Consider the following 16,400-nt stretch of genomic DNA (forward strand, 5'->3'; position numbering starts at 1 on the left):
GCAAATACTAGTTCCTCTTACCCCTTCAGTATCCTCCACCTACTTAACCTCATTCTGCCCATGCACAATTTCCATCGTCAAAGAGTCTTCCAGCATGCACACTGTGTATGGGCCCCCTGTCACTCATGTGGAGGGTGAGTGCACACCTCATCTCCTGCAGTGTAGATAAGGCCAGGGGTAAGGCCTCTGTGGCCCTGTGCAGCCCTCACAGGCCCTCACACGGTGGCTGGTGGCTGCAGATGCTCAGTGAAGATGTGGATGGAATGATTTCATGTGAAATGCTCTCTTTCAAGAACTCCAGGTGGGAAGTTAGCAGTAGCAAGGCTGTCACTTATCTGGGATTCTCAAGTTCACTCAGCAGTTAGCACTGAGAACCTGCTTTTGCGGGAAGGCATGCAGGGACCTGGCATGGAGGCCAGGAGGATGCCCAGAACCCTGGCTCCCTGGCCATCCAGAGGTCTCAGGAGCAAGGCATGGCCGCAGGGCTGGAGGTGGAGGCTGTTTATTCCATCTCCTTATACAGGGAAGAGACTGCCCCTTCCAGTGTTGAGTTTGTCCAAGAAAAACAGCAGTCAGGAGAAAGAGAAGCAGGCTCCACCAGAAGGGGTGTGCTCAGGAACAGCATCTGGCCCGGGGGGACAGGGAAGCACGGGTGCGGTGGGCCGGGAGGCAGCAGCAGTGTTGAGCGGAGCGCAGGGCTCACTCCTGCGGGCAGTGGAAATCGCACTGTGTCGGGAGGGGGCCTGTGTCATCCACAGCTGCTTGATAAGAACCCACTCAGGGCAGGGAGGCCAGTGCGACAGGTCAGGCCATCGGTTCTCAATCAGGCCACTGTGTCAGCAGGGATTTGGGGAGGTGTTTTTTGGGGACAGCTGGAGGGTAAAGGGACAGGGCACAACTTGTAGCTGGGCCTGCAGCTATGCTACGGTCTACAAAAGCCACCAGAAGCTGGACGTTCTTGAGGAGGCTTGCACATGTGACCACGCACCCGCTGCCAAAAAGGAGGAAGGTCACTCTTTGTTCTCACAGTTGCCTGTCCTGAGGTCTGGGTGGCAGCCAAAGAGGCAGTGATAGGATCTGAAGACTGAGCCCAGGGAGCCAGAGGCAGGGCAAGACTGGGGTGACAGCCAGGAAGATCTGGCTCTCTAGGGACGCCACTGGGCGTATCCTCCCCCTCGTCAGCCACAAGGGGAAGACACTGACGTGGAGGCTGTGCTCTCCACTATCTCACAGGGACTAGTGAACTGTCCAGCTGCCTTCCCCTCACCTCTGGAGGCAGTGCTGGGCTGGCGGAGAGGGAAGACCTCGCAGAGAATGCGTGTTCCCTCCTTAGCAAGGAGCTCGCTCCTGCAGCCTCAGCTTCCAAACAAGTTGCAAGAGAAGCGGTCGTGTGGGCAGCATGGCCCGTTTGTTCTATCTGTTGAATATGAAAACCCGGATTCACAGAGGAGCAAAAATGCATATTTCACCCAGCCACGGCTTCATCACGAAGACCTCCCAGTGGAACAGAACAGAGGCAGTGTGGTAGCAGGGTGTGCACATAAACACCACCAACATGAGGCAGGAACAGGCAGAGACTCAATCTCTCTGTCCCTTCAACAAATATTTATGTACTCCGCACCAAGGCTGTGACATTGGGTGAAAGGCATACCATGGCTTGGCAAGTGTACTATGTTGAGGGTGCTTAAAAGCTGAGGCAGGATGATCCCTGGGTCAGACTCCTACTGGAGCTGGAATGAGTGTGTCTGTGAAATTGAGTGTGTGCGCATTTAAGAAGACCTGCGCAGAAGGGGACACATGCACAGAGGGCTTGAGAGCCGAGTGTGAGACAATGTGAGTAGGCGTGCTACTGCTCAGAATGTGTAACAGCAGAGGGTTAAGTTGTAACCGTGTGACACTTTCTTAATTCAGCCTCTGTTGGGAAGATCTGAATTTTCCAGACAACTGAAGATCATTCCAGCCCATCGTGAAACCGAAAGTTTTATTTGTCTGCTCTTTATTGCTTGTCTAAGAAAGGGCTGGGGAGACTGATAGGGATCCTGCCAATATTGGGGCAGGGTTGACGAGGCTACCTGCTGTCGGTCCTAGACAGGCCTCCTGGAAGAAAGCACTCAGGAGGGTTTTGGGGTGAAGAGTCAAATCCACAAAATGGGGAGAGAAAGCAGATCCCAAGGATCCTTCCCAGGTATGAAGAAAGGGTAGTGTTCTGAGAGGGAAGGAAGGCACTCTCTGACCTTAACTGGAGCAGGGTGTGCAAAGGCTTCCGGAGTGGCCCTTCATCCCTTGGCTCATTTTCTGAGCAAAGCCAATAACAGGAATCAGCATTTTCTCAAGGACCCTTAATAGACACCAAATGTCTAGTGCAGAGACAGCCTACTTCATGGTATAGGCCCATGCTTGTCACCAGGACCTGTGTTTGGAGAAGGGACACCCACCTCCTCAATGTCAGAGGGTGGAAGAGGGTAAGGAGTCCCACTGACATTAGTGTCTATTTCAGAGAATACTGTTGGACTGGCAGGCCACGGACAGGGAAGCGAGGATGGGAGGCTTTCAGTAAGTGGCCATGGAGAGAGGACAGGGGCTGCCAGCCTGGTCCCAGAGGTCCCAGTGAGGGAAGGAGGCAGTGAAGGGGCTGGGGGATGGGGTACCAGGACCGACCTGCGAAGACCAGCAAGGGTTGGGGTAGCGGGGCCACAACTCTCCTCTGAGGCCAGTACAGGCATCGGACGCAGGAGTCACAGGGCCCTTACCCTCTCCTGCCCTCTGACACTGAGGAGGCGGGTGTCCCTTCCCAAAACACAGGTCCTGGTGACACACGTGTCAGTGTCCTGGGAGCATTTTGCAGCACAGGCTGCGATCTTCTGGCTTGCCACTTATCCTGTGTCGTCAGGTTACAAAGTGTCATTTCCTGTTACTCGTGTAGAGAATTGCTCATCCTCCACATTTTAGTTTTTCATACTCTTGATTAGGAAAAACAAACATCAAGTTAGAAAAAGTTATAACTACAGCATCCCTGGGCTCTGAGTGAAGTCCTCTGCCAAGATTAATGTGCAGGAACTCTGACAACTCCAGATCCTCATCAAGCTGTTCTGCTTCATGGAGGTTCTGAGCTAACAGAGGTCTGGGTAACAGAGATTGCTGGGCTCTGGGCTTTAGACTGGGATGGAACATCGCTGTCATGATTTCAGGGGCAACACTAGGAAAAAATGCTTTCCATGAAAGGAAAGATGCCACCGAGAAAACCACTTTGTGTGTGTGTATAAATCAGGGTTTGTGAAATTCTCTAACAGCACTTCAGTTCATCAATACTACAAGTTTAAAAAAAAAAAAAAAAAAAAAAAAAAGGAGTGGCAGCTATGCAAGGAGCAGGTGCACCTGAGTCAGGCTTTCCAGCAAGCACCTCACCCCAGGACAGGCCTCTTCATGTCTCCGAGCTGCAGCGTCCTCCCATGAGATGGAGAATCCTGCCTACTTCACAGGTTTTTATGAGAAGTGAGATGAAGCAATAAGCTACAGTTTTAGAAGGACTCTAAGAATCACGGATAAAAATGAAGAAGACTCTGGTTGTAGCCTGTGAGTTGTGAGCAGGGAATCTGAGGGGTACAGTTGCTGGTCTTAAGACAAAGGAGGTTGGGAAGCCGTTCCGTGTTCTGGGAACATGGAACAGACTTGCAGAGGCAGCTCTTTACTTTGCAGGCATCTGGCAACTGGAATCTGAAGCTCTTTGCAACAGCCTGGAACTCATCCTTTGCATCCTAAAGTCACCCCACCCTCCAAGTCAGCCTTCTCCCCATCTGAAAAACCGAGACTAAAAGGATGCTCTCCGCTTAGGAGAGGCAACTCTGCTGGCTGGATTCATGCATCTCTGAACCTCTCAGACCCCAGAAGAGAGGCCTGGGAAGCCCACCCACAGTCCTGGGAACTCCTAGGAGCCAGCCTGCAGAGCAGACGTGATTAGTCAGCCTCCTGGTGCCTAAACTCCACACTGAAAGAGCAAGCCTGGTTTCAACCATTCTACATAGACTAGGCTTTCGTGTAGACTTTCATTTGACTGTTCATTTGAACAGAGCGGCCTTGAGCTGAAGGACAGTTTGAAAACTATTTCCCAGCATTCACTCTTCCCAGGGCAGGCCAGTACCACAGTGTAAGATATTTAGTTTCTTCTTAATCTGATGACGCTATGATTTCTCAGATACATCTCATAGAAAACACAGAGATAAAACCACAGCAACAGCAGTTGCGATTGTAAAAATAAGACTAGAAAGAGAACCACCTCACTCTTACCTGCCTGAAGCCACTTAGAACTCAAGTATGTAAGGTCTGAGCATCAACATTTTTTTGGAGGGCCACTATGTGCCAACATTTATGAAAAAGCAGAACACAAGAAATCCCTTTCTCTTAAAAAGCTCCTTTAGTGGAAGTTACAGATCAGTGAACACAACCACCGCACGGTACGTGAAATGCTATGGTAAGTTTAAGCCCCAGATGTTTGAAGAGCTGAGAAACATGGAAGCCCTGTAGTTTAGGATGGCTCAGTGTGGAAAACCGAAAACACATATATATACACATATATATTTGTACATATATACATATATATTTGTACATATATATGTGCGTGTGTATATGTATATTTAATATCCTTATTCTGTAAGCTTTATTCTATTTTTAATTTTTTTATTTTTTTTAAACTTTTTTTGTTAAAAACTAAGACACAAACACATTAGCCTAGACCTACACAGGGTCAGGATCATCCATGTCACTGGCTTCCACCTCCACATCTTCTCCCACTAGAAGTTCTTCAGGGGCAGTAACACCATGGAGCTGTCATTTCATATGATACTAACAACAATGCCTTCTTCTGAATGCCTCCTAAAGGAGCTGCCTCAGGCTCTTTTACACCTCACTTATTTTTTCATAAGTAGTAGTACACTCTAAAATAATGATAAAAAGGTACAGAATAGTAAATACAAGGCAGAATGAATTTTTCAGCTCCACTATAATAGTACGGGACCACCATTATATATGTTGCCTATCATTAAGCAAAACATGGTGATGTGGTGCATTACCGTACATCTCTGCTGAGCTTTAGACTAGTAGAAACCTCAGCAGAGTCCTCTCAATCTGGACCCACCATGCCCCAACACCCCCTTTCCTTCGCTGGTCCCACTATGGTGGCTCTATCCGTTTATGCTCTCTCAAGGAGATAGTTCAAATGCCCCTGAAGCCTTCCTGGGTACTTCTGGTAGAGTTCACTGTTCTCTCTGTGCTGTAACCCACTATCCACACTGCAAATATAGCCCTTAAAGCCCCAAATGATCGCAGCCCACACCTGCATCTCCCGTTGTGCAAGGGATCAGAGGGGGCGGGGATTATGTCTTACCTACATATCCAGGGCACCTGGCACAAGCCAGGTGTTCGAAAATGGATGAAAAATTAAATAAATATCCACTATGTACATGAAAAAGCACCCACTATGTGCAGTACACATAATGCAAAGCTAACAGGGACATAAAGATGTGCAAAGGAAGACCATCCCTCAAATCAACTTAATTTCTAGGTGAAGAAATGCCACTTATTTCCCAATAAGTTACCTAATCAGAAGCTTAGGGTTTACATGTAGCTTTTCTGCAGCATACCAGGTGAATGACCTTGCAAATACATAGGAAAAAAAGGAAATAATATTGTATTATTTATCACCAGGCATGCTACTGTCCAATCCTTTATACACATTATCGCATTTAATTTATTCATGAGGTCGATCATATTTTCGAGATGAATAAAGCAAGGGTTAGAGAAGTTAGGAAGCTTGCTGCAAATCACACAGTTAGCAGGTAGCAGAGGCAGAACAGAGATCTGAACCTATATTCCATTGCAATGTTCAACCACACAACTCAACCAACCATCTGGTCCCAACTTTTTATTTAAACAACTAAGAGTCACTTTTATTATGTTATGCATTGCGTGGGAAAGATTCTGTCTACTAAATGTTACATTTTGTTGGTTTGTTTGTTTTTGAGACAGGGTCTTGCTCTGCTGCCCAGGCTGGAGAGCAGGGGTGTAATTATGGCTCACTGCGGCCTCGACTACCTGGGCTTGAGCAATCTTCCCGCCTCAGCGTCCTGAGTAGCTGGGGCCACAGGTGTCTGACAACATGCCCCGCTTATTTTTTTGTATTTTGTAGAGACAAGGTCTCGCTATGTTGCTCTCAGGCTCCTGAGCTCAAACAATCCTCCTACCTCAACCTCCCAAAGTGCTGGGATTATAGGCATGAACCACTGTGCCTGGGCAAAAAGTGACATTTTAATCTTTTTAATTATTTTTATTTTATTTATTTATTATGAGATGGAGTTTCACTTTTGTTGCCCAGGCTGAAGTACAATGGTGTGATCTTGTCTCTTCAACCTCCACCTCCTGGGTTCAAGTGAGTCTCCTGTCTCAGCCTCCCGGGTAGCTGGGATTACAGGCACGTGCCACCACGCCTGGCTAATTTTTGCATTTTTAGTAGAGACGGGGTTTCAACATGTTGGCCAGGCTGTTCTCGAACTCCTGACCTCAGATGATTCACCTGCCTCGCCCTCCCAAAGTGCTGGGATTACAGGCGTGAGCCACTGTGCCCGGCCAAAAGTTACATTTTTAAGTAACAACTTTCCATGGTTATATATCAAAATCCTGTCATCTGAGTTCTAATAGCAAAATTCCTAATCACCAATAAATAGCTGGTATCAGAATAGATTTAAATCTAGCTCAAAGCAAAAAATATATATAATTTATATACATATTTTATATATATGTAATATATAAAAAATATATGTGTGTATATATATGTTTTATTTGGCTTATTCAACCTTGTCATGGTTAAAAAATAACTTTCACTAGACTATTATTTTAAGAACTAACAGAAATGTAGACATTTCTACCTTCCCAGATAACTAGGGACCTGTGTCTTGGGATGGGACCACAGCACTGCCCTTTTTCAGCTTCCCGTGTTCCCACCTTTGGGATGAGAGTATCATCTCTAGTTCTAGCAGCTGTCTGAATGGAAACAACTCTGCCAGCAACACCACCACATTCACATTCTCAGCGTAACTGTCAAAAGGCACGAGTATAAGCCAGCCCTAAATGGCTCTAACATGTCCCATTTTAAGTTAAAACATCATCTACATTTTAGATTTCAGCCCATAAGGAACGTCCCAGGTCACTCTACACACAGGTTGCATCTCTGACTGACACAACGAACATGGGATTGACCCTCATGGTGGGATAATAGCAGCCTGATTTCAAAATATGTGTCCACAATCCTTTCTCTCTGGCCAGTGTCCAGCACAGAATTTGCTGGTGATACTTACATGTCACTATTCTGAACACAAATGTTCAGGTTTATATTTGGCCTTCAAAAGTTAGATTTCACACTAATCCAAATGGAACAATTTAAGATATCTGGTAGCTCATCACCCCCAAGCTCCCAAGGCCTAGCACAGCACCTGGAACGTGTGAACAAGCCCCACGCACAGGCTCTTGTGACCTCCAGAGAATCACAAAGAAGCCACCAGGTACCCTGCAAGCAAGGAAAGCCCTGGAGAACCGGCTTCAGGGGAGTGCCGTATTAGCAACTGCTAGGGAAGTCCCTTTCGTGCTGAAATACATTTAAGGAACACAGGGAAGTGGACAGTACGTCTTTGACTGCAGGTGTCTCGGTACATTCACCCTGCTCTTGGGCACCCAGGATGCCGTGGTGGTGGAGGATGTGGGCAGGGATGTGGCGTCTGTCGTTAGCAAACCCACTGAACCACACAAATCATTTCTGAGTGCATCTCTTGAGATAAACATTCTTCAGCAGACATTTAGGGAGAGCTGCCCAAACTCTGTTTTTACTCCTGCAGTTCTAACCCCAAACTTAGAAGCAAAATGAGAAAGAACTAGGGCTGCTGACTGCCTACCACATGACTTCACATGTTCTTCCACGTGAACTTCGAGGTAAACTATTTTTATCTCCATTATACAGATGGGGTAAACGAGGCCTGCTCAGGGCAGAAATAGAGCTGGCATTTCAGCTCCGGGACACCTGACTCCAAATGCCGCGCTTTTCCCTCCAGCCCTGGACTCCTTAAGATACACTCATTTCAGCACTTTACTGTAATTTTGTAGTAACTGTTTTTCTTTTAAGAGTGACTCTTTTTAGTCTTAATTTTCTTCCTTCCCATGTCTGCACCCCCCAGAAAAGGACAGTTGCAACTCCTCTGGCCACAGACTCAGGGCTCCTCCCCATGCCCTGCCCCCAGCTTGAGGCGACCTGCAGCCCACACAGAGGCAAAGGCGCCACCGAAAAGATCGGGGCACCCCGACACCTCCCCCCTTCTCAATCTTCAACACACAGGTGCTTCCTTCTCTTCACGCTACAGCGAGCTACGGGCAGAGGTGGAACTATTTTCAACATCTTAAATTTTGGTAAATAGTTGTGAAAAAAAATCACAGCAGCGTCACTGTGTTTTGGTGTCCCCAGCAGCCTCTTTCGGAGAACACAGTGCCAGCTTCTTCCTTCACATCCACTGACTTCAGTTAGGCTTTTGGTCTCAGTTCGAGTGGCTTATTTGTTTTTACTACAATTCTCTAGAAATAGAAAACTAAAACAACAATAACAAAAATGAAGGCCTCAGCAAAAAGGCCAGGGAGAAGAAACTATTTCAAGGGTAAGAACACAAGCCATGGCCTCTGACAGCAGGCAGGCGACTGCAGAGACCACAAACGCACCCCCCACCCCCACCCAACAGACAGTTTTGGCAGAGGGGGGAGCCATTCCATCAGCTGGGAAGATGTCCTTTCAGGCAAGAGGAGGTGATTTTGTGTGAAGCTGATATTGAATTCATCTTGATGGGTTCTACCGTCCTAACCCATCTAGAAATGACAACAAGCCCCACTCATGGTGTTAACAGGACGGAGATCAATCTCCCTTCTATCCTTCTCCATCTCAGAAACATGTCAAAAGCAACTTCCTTTCCTCCAGGTTGGAGCTATCTTCCCGGAGCTTTAATGAGGCACATTTCTTGGATGGCAACTACAGTACTGAGATCAATACACTTCATTTCAATCCGTGAGCTTTTACTGGTCAGCTCTTCTGGGTCCTGCACTAAACTAGGTGCTAGGTGGATAGAGAATGGGCCAGAAATTCCTCTACCCTTAAGAAAGGCTGAATCTAGCATAAACAAGAAACAGAAGACATAGACATAAATGTCTGTAAAGCTCCCTCTCCTTATCTATAAAACAAAGATAAAAATATTTGCTGTGCCTACATACCAAGGACATCATGAGGCGTAAATGAAATAAAGTCTGAAAGCTATGCAAGAAAGATGAACGGGTCAGTGACCGTTCGAATGACAGATTATAATCCAGGCATTTGAAAAACCCACAGGGAAGCCGTCTACACCATCCACATACAACAGCAGTTAAATTCAGAAGCAACTTCTTTTTTTGAAGACAGTTTTTCATTTTTCTTTTCTGTACTTTTTAAAATGATAAACATTGTGTTTTATTTTTCAGCTTTATTCAGTTATAATTGATAAAGACTGCCATTTTATACTAAAAGTGAACAATGTGAAGTTTTGATACACATTTTTTGTATACTACACTGTAAAACCATCAAGCTAATTAAATATCCATCATCTCACATAGTTACCAATTTGTGTGTGTGTAGTGAGAATACTTAAGATCTATCCTCACAGAAGATTTCAAGTATGCAAAACAGCATGATTAACTATAACTGTCATGCTGTACATTAGGTCTCTAGAACTTATTCAACCCATATAACTGCAACTTCACACCCTTTGACCTACGTTTCCCCATTCCCTGCAGACCCCGGGGCAACTACCATCCTACTTCTGGCTTCTATGCCTCATTTTCTTTTTTCATTCCTTAAATGGACAGAAAAAACATGCAAAATTCAATGAGATTAACTATGAGTAAACCTCACACACTCATTTATCTTTTCCAATAGATAAAATCTGGGGTTTGAGTTTGACCCAAACCCCAAATTCTTGACTTAGAAGTCCCCATATTCATTAAGCCCTGAAGGATCATCTGGCCCCAAAAGAATGTTGGCTACATCATAATAAATATTAAATGTGATTTTAAAATATCTATATTCGAGTTTAGCACTAAGCCAGGGAAAGATGACACTGGGGACGGAATATTCTAACTACACACAATCACTAGGTTAGCACTGCCATAACTTCAGACATGTGACTATCAAAACACATTTGATATAAGGTGTGGAAGCTTTTGCTGTGTAGTAAGGAGAATATGCCCTATGATAAGTTTTGTGAATTGTTATCACGAGCTTCTAAAATTCTGTTTAACCGATTGCTTTTGCACCACAAGCAACTGTAATGGAAATCTTCCACTCTGCGAGCCTGCCTGACTAACAGAATAATTCTTCCTAGAACTGTGTGAAGGCCTCAACAAGAAGCCTCCACTGTCAGGCAAAATTGAGTCCAAAGGTTTGCCTAGTGTCTCTGCAAACGAAAGCAAAAAGCTCATCCTAAAATCAATGCAACATATATTTTATCCAAAAAGACCAACCAGAGTACAGAAGATGCATTGGCACTGGGCTATGGTTGTCATCTGCTCCACTGGGTACTCCCCAAGACAGAGCTTGCAAGACACCAGCGGGTCGAGGGCCAGGTCCCAGGTGGGCCGGTACCTTGCTGTGGTCATCGCAGAACAGTCTGAAACGAGAGAAGCATGGAAGGTCAGACCTCCCCACCCCTGGCATCCACCTGCTCCGTGGCAGGGGTCACATCTCCTGGCTGTAGCTGGGACCCAGGGCAGTGGCCAACTGACTGCTGGTGGGGCCTAGAGCATTTGGATGCTCTGAGAATTTTTTTTTTTTTTTTTGAGATAGAATCTCACTCTGTTGCCCAGGTGGGAGTACAGTGGTGCGATCTCAGCTCACTGCAACCTCTGCCTCCTGGGTTCAAGCGATTCTCTTGCCTCAGCCTCCCAAGTAGCTGGATGGCAAGTGCCACCACGCCAGGCTAATTTTTTGTTTTTTTAATAGAGATGGGTTTTCACCATGTTAGCCAGGATGGTCTCGATCTCCTGACCTCCTGATCCGCCCGTGTCGGCCTGCCAAGCTCTGAGAAATTTTAACCAGGGGTGCCTGCCTTAGGTCTGTGAGTGGCTCCCTTTACCATTCTGATAGTAACTTTCATGTCTGCCCTCAAAATGACAAAGAACTCACCCACACACCCATCTTTCTCTCCCTCCCACTGATGTGCATTTTATTAAGACACCTGCCAACCAGGCTGCTAACCCAGGAGGGCAAAACCTCAGCCATCTTGGAAAAGAAGCTTTTGCTAAAATACATATCGCTTGGATTTAACTGTTCTCCAGTGTTAAAGATGTTGTGCATTATGAGGACAAGCCCGGGTGGAAGGGTCGGAGCAGAAGGGCTTGGCTGGGGTTGTGAGGTCTGAGTTTTCAGGGCAGCTGGAAAGGAGGTAGACATCCAACAGAAGGAAGAAATGTCGTAGCATCTTTCACCAGAAGACAGGGCACAAGGGCCACCTGGAGGGGCAGAACCAATGCTGTGCTTTGTGATCAGAGAGAACTCCATTTCCGAACTCCCTCTGCCCACAAGCAGCACGGTTCCCTAACCACTCTCAGCCTCGGCTGGCTCATCCACACGATGAGGCTGATAATCCCCTCTCACAGAGGTGTTTTGAGGATGATGTGAGATCATATAAAGGGTCAGCTGTACACAGCAAGCGCTCAGGAAAATCCCTTCCTCCCTGTGATGGTTAATACTGAGTGCCAACCTGATTGGACTGAAGGATGCAAAGTCTTGTTCCTGGTGTGTCTGCGAGGGTGTTGCCAGAGGAGATGAACATTTGAGTCAGTGGACTGGGAGAGGCAGACCCACCTCAGCCAGGGTGGGCACCAGCTAATCAGCTGCCAGAGCAGCCAGAATAAAAAGCAGAAAGGAAAACGTGGAAAGACTAGGCTGGCTGAATCTTCTGGCCTCCGTCGTTCTCCTGTGCTGGGCTTTCTGCCCTCGAACATCAGACTCCAAGTTCTTCAGCTCTGGGACTCCTGGACCTTCGACCACAGACTGAAGGCTATACTGTCAGTTCCCTACTTTTGAGGTTTTGGGACTTGGACTGGCTTCCTTGCTCCTCAGCTTGCAGACGGCCTAATGGGGGGCCTTACCTTGTGATCGTGTGAGTCAACACTGCCTAATAAACTCCCCTTTATACAAACATCTATCTTATTAGTTCTGCCCCTCTAGAGGACCCCAACAAATCCACTCCCCTCCCCTGTGATGTCTCCTTCAGCCACTGCTTAGCAGTCAGAGAATGTGAAGATGCCGCTGCACGCCGCAGGGAGGTGTGGGACTTACTGTCGTTTGAGGAGCTTATTCCCAGGGTCAAGGAGCTGTCCTAACTTAAAACAACAACAAAAAAATTTATCATCCCTTTCTCAAGTTTTGTGACTCACACCTCACTGGGTGTCACTGAGCGAATATTTCATTAGGAAAACCCACCTGGTGAATTCTACGTGGAAGGAGAAGGGAGAATTCACCCATCTGGTGAATTCTACACGGAGGGAGAATTCTACCAGGAGGAGAAGACACGTCTGGCCCAGAAGGAAGCGCCTGCAGGACCCTGAAAGCTCACCCAGCAGATGGGACCCAGTGAGACAGGAGGAAGGACATGAGAGGCGGAAATGAGCCAGATCCGGGGAGGACACCCTGACTATCAGAGCTCAGGCAACTGAGGGGGTGACTGAAGGCCACCCGGGATCTGCACTGGGAATCTGCGCAGGCCTTCGGCGTCTGGGACGGGAGTGGGCCGCCGTCGGAGGGGCCTCTTCCAAGGGCAGTTGATGCCTGTGAGTCACTCAGTCTAAAACACGTGTGTCTCCCTCGTTACAAAAGGACTCTTTGGCACAGATTCCTCTGGACTGGCGAGCACTTCCAAGATAGTTTAAACAGGCATCATGATTTGACCTCAAGCTGGTGGGTCCTGAGGAGTGAGATAATTGGAAGCATGACACAGCTCTCTGCGGCTGCAGGAGGTACAGACATCAAGGCGTCCTCCCCAAGGTCATTTTCATTCGGATCATTTCTCTATACCTTGAATTTTATGACTATGCTTATGCTTATGATTGCCATCATTTTAAAACGCTCATGGGGTTTTTCTGGGTCCTAAGCTGACGGGCCATGACATTTTTCTTTTTATTTCTCTGTATCTTTTTTTCTGTTTTAATACTTAATGATTTTTTTAAGTCACATCTCTTAAAGTTCACTGGACAATGTGATAATTGTATTTTAAAATGTCAGCTGGCCCTAAATGGGACCATAAACCTTAACCCCAGGCACTGAGGCTTGGGGCAGGTGGCAGGAATCCGCCAGGGCTGGAAAAATTTCAAGGGGGCAGTGGCTGGCAATTGACTCCTCTGGCCTGGAGATTTGGGGAGAGCTTGTTTTTGACAATGTTGAAAAAGCACAGGGTACAAGTTCTGTCAGGCTGTTGGGGAGGTTGTAGGATACAGGGTTCATGCTTTGCAATCAAGCAGACCTGGCTTCAAATTCCTTTTTTTTTTTTTTTTGGCCACTTGGTTATGTGACGTTGAAGAAATTACATAACTTAAATTTAACTTCTATGAACTTAATTTTTGTTTTTGTTTTGTTTTGTTTTGTTTTCCCTCTGTAAAGCCTATATAACCATCACCACCCATGTAGGCTTTGGAAGAATGAGTGAGAAGTAACATATTTACAAGTTCCTGGGAGATACTAGGAGCTTGGTAAGTGGAAGTCATTACAATATGTCAGGTTAACAAGCTTAGACCTTTACCTACATAGACAAAATGGATAAAACAAGTTGTTGGGCAGAGATATCATATGGTAAAATTAGTCATTTAGGAAGTTCAATCCAATGGAGAAAATGTTTAGAAGAATCAAACATCAAAACCTCCTAAAGCCTCCTCCCTTATTGTCAGCCATGCAGTATGCTCCCAGCCTGGACATCACCGAGAGTGCATTCCCCAAGGGCAGAGCTTAATCGCTCCACAGAGGGCTCTTGAATTCCCGTCTCCACCCTGCGTGAACTGTTCCCTGTCCCACAAGCCAGTTACAGCCTCTGTCCTGGACCTCTGCCCTGCCCCATCGTGCTTGGTCCCAAGACAATTCTCTTTCCTTCCAGCTTCAGATCTGGGCTCCTTTTCCTGTTTACGGCCTCTCTGTTGCGACCCCCCCGCACGGCGTACAGGGCTCCATCTGTCTGATTTCCTTTCTGCCTGGACCATGATTTCTGTTTGGCCCCCAGTGGCTTCCCCTGCCCTGGGCACAGGTCAGCCCGTGGCCCTCACCTCCCACTTCCCCCACCAGCCCCGTGAGCTGGATTTGAAGCAGGTCACATCACCATTTCCAGGAATCACCATCACTATTCTTTCCCCAACAGAATACACAGTCTCTCAGTTGTGCTTAAAATCGTGATTCAAATGGTGACAACAACAGGATATATTTCACAGAAAAAAAAAAAAAGGTCTATATTGTCTAAACCCATCATGGACCTTCCCTACGCACAGGATGGCCTTAATATGATTTTGCAAACAGTGAACAGCTGCGAACTTGCAATTAGATTGTGCTAAGAGAATCACAATACACAATAAAAGAAAGCAGAGTCTTTGTTTTCCTAATGTGAATGTCAAGTCATATGAAATGGCAAACTGTTTTAGGAACATCTGGTCAATTATAAGTATTATTCAATTTAAGCAATTCAAATCTGTATAAGGCAATTTACTTATTAAGCATAACCGAGGCTGTGCAAAGGATTGTGCCTTGTGATGAAAGAGGTGTGGACACAAGGATGAGAGACAGCTGGAAGAGAAAATAGTCCATTGTCAAAAGATTCGGCAGATTCATGTAAGGTCCAAGGTGGTTCTTTAGCCAAAACTATCCCATCTCTGAGCCCCAGGGCTATGGACCTCTGTAGGCCCCTATTCTTCCCACCTTTACTCCTTCAAAGCAAAACTGGGAAAGGTAAGCAGCTGCCAGCCAGTCATCATCCACCTCTTACTTTCATGCCTTCCTCCAGCAAGTCCCCACTCTCCTCCAGTTGCCTGGGACACTCTCATGTTTCCTCCACAGCCTAACTCCCTTTTCCTTCCTTACCCCTTCTCCACATCCTGCAAACCCTTCACACCCAGCATCAGTCCTGGTGCTGGGTGACATCCCCTCTGATTTCTCACGTCTCTCAGCTGTCTCCCCTTTCTCTGGGTCTCTGCTGTGTGTGGTCCACGAGGCTTCTTGAGCAGTGCTCTCTGAATAGCAGCATCAGCATCACCTGAGAACTTGCTGGAATGTAACTGGTTGGGCTCCAACCCAGACTCATTAAAACAGAAACTCTGGGGAGGTGGGTGGGGCGGCACAGTGATCTGTTTCCGTGAGCCTGGCGGGGACTGTGATGCACAATGAAGCCCCAGAACCACTGGTCTGTATCATTCCACTCAACAGCATTTCCACCCAAGTCCGTCTGACTCAAGGCTGTGTGGGCTGAAGCCCACCGAGTGCACCATTCTTCAACAATACCAACACTCAGCTGTCATGTCTACAAGGCCCTGGGCTAGACTCTCAAAGTAACTCTCATTTCTTCTGGGTAAGTGTGGCTTTGGAAGTCTACCAGCTCACCAGTCTTTCTGGGTAAATGTGGCTTTCAAAGTCTGACAGACTTTGAATTTATCTCCTCAACTTGATGATACATTATTCAAGGGTAGGAACTATGTTCTAGCCTTCTGGACAGTGATCACTGCAGATATTCCATAATTATAACAACAATTACACACACACATATATATATATGTATGTATGTATGAGAGAGAGAGACTGTTAAATGTGCATCAGACATTGCGCTCATCATTTGCATATACTACTTCATTTCTCTGCACAATGACTTTGAGACTTTGATAGTTTGCTATTATTCAAACTTTACCAATGAATAAACCAAGGTTCGGAGAGGATTAGGGTAACCTGCACAAACATAAAGGGCTATTCACAGTCTGTGTGGCCCTAAGACACAGCCATTTACTGTGCTACTCCTCCTCTGTATATCTTCATCAGCTGAATGAGATGGAGCCTTTTGGATTTGTAGAGATATAAGACAAACCAACTTCGGTTTTGCTTCTGAGCTTGCTGGGCTTAACTTAAGCATGTACAGATTGGCAGTGGCTGGGAAAAGCTACATCTTCATAATTTGGAGCTGTCATCAGCAGCAGAAATTGGAGAACGGTGGCTGAGTAGAAAGCTGGCTGTAAAAGAGCTGGCTTATTCAAGTGTACAGTTCCATGATGCTTTAGAAAAGTACTTGGACATTGTCTCCTCCCAAGCAGATGGTGCCCACTCAACGATA

General features: G+C 46.5%; 1 protein-coding gene across 8 annotated transcripts in view; it reads right to left on the reverse strand.

Annotated features, from left to right (window-relative positions):
- RNF144A (ring finger protein 144A) overlaps nucleotides 1-16,400 on the reverse strand; it is a 158,406-nt gene that overhangs the window by 68,797 nt on the left and 73,209 nt on the right. For 5 of the 8 annotated variants that reach the window (XM_030921262.1, XM_030921267.1, XM_030921266.1 and 2 more), the window contains one exon: nucleotides 10,573-10,718. In XM_030921262.1, the coding sequence (XP_030777122.1) occupies nucleotides 10,573-10,707 (135 nt within the window). In that variant the 5' untranslated portion in view covers nucleotides 10,708-10,718. Of the gene's footprint in view, nucleotides 1-10,572; nucleotides 10,719-11,810; nucleotides 12,123-15,166; nucleotides 15,371-16,400 lie in introns of those variants that run through there. The other 3 variants (XM_030921264.1, XM_030921268.1, XM_030921261.1) reach the window with 3 other exon arrangements.

The sequence above is a fragment of the Rhinopithecus roxellana genome, chromosome 17, assembly GCF_007565055.1.
Source record: "Rhinopithecus roxellana isolate Shanxi Qingling chromosome 17, ASM756505v1, whole genome shotgun sequence".
Lineage (NCBI taxonomy): Eukaryota > Metazoa > Chordata > Mammalia > Primates > Cercopithecidae > Rhinopithecus > Rhinopithecus roxellana.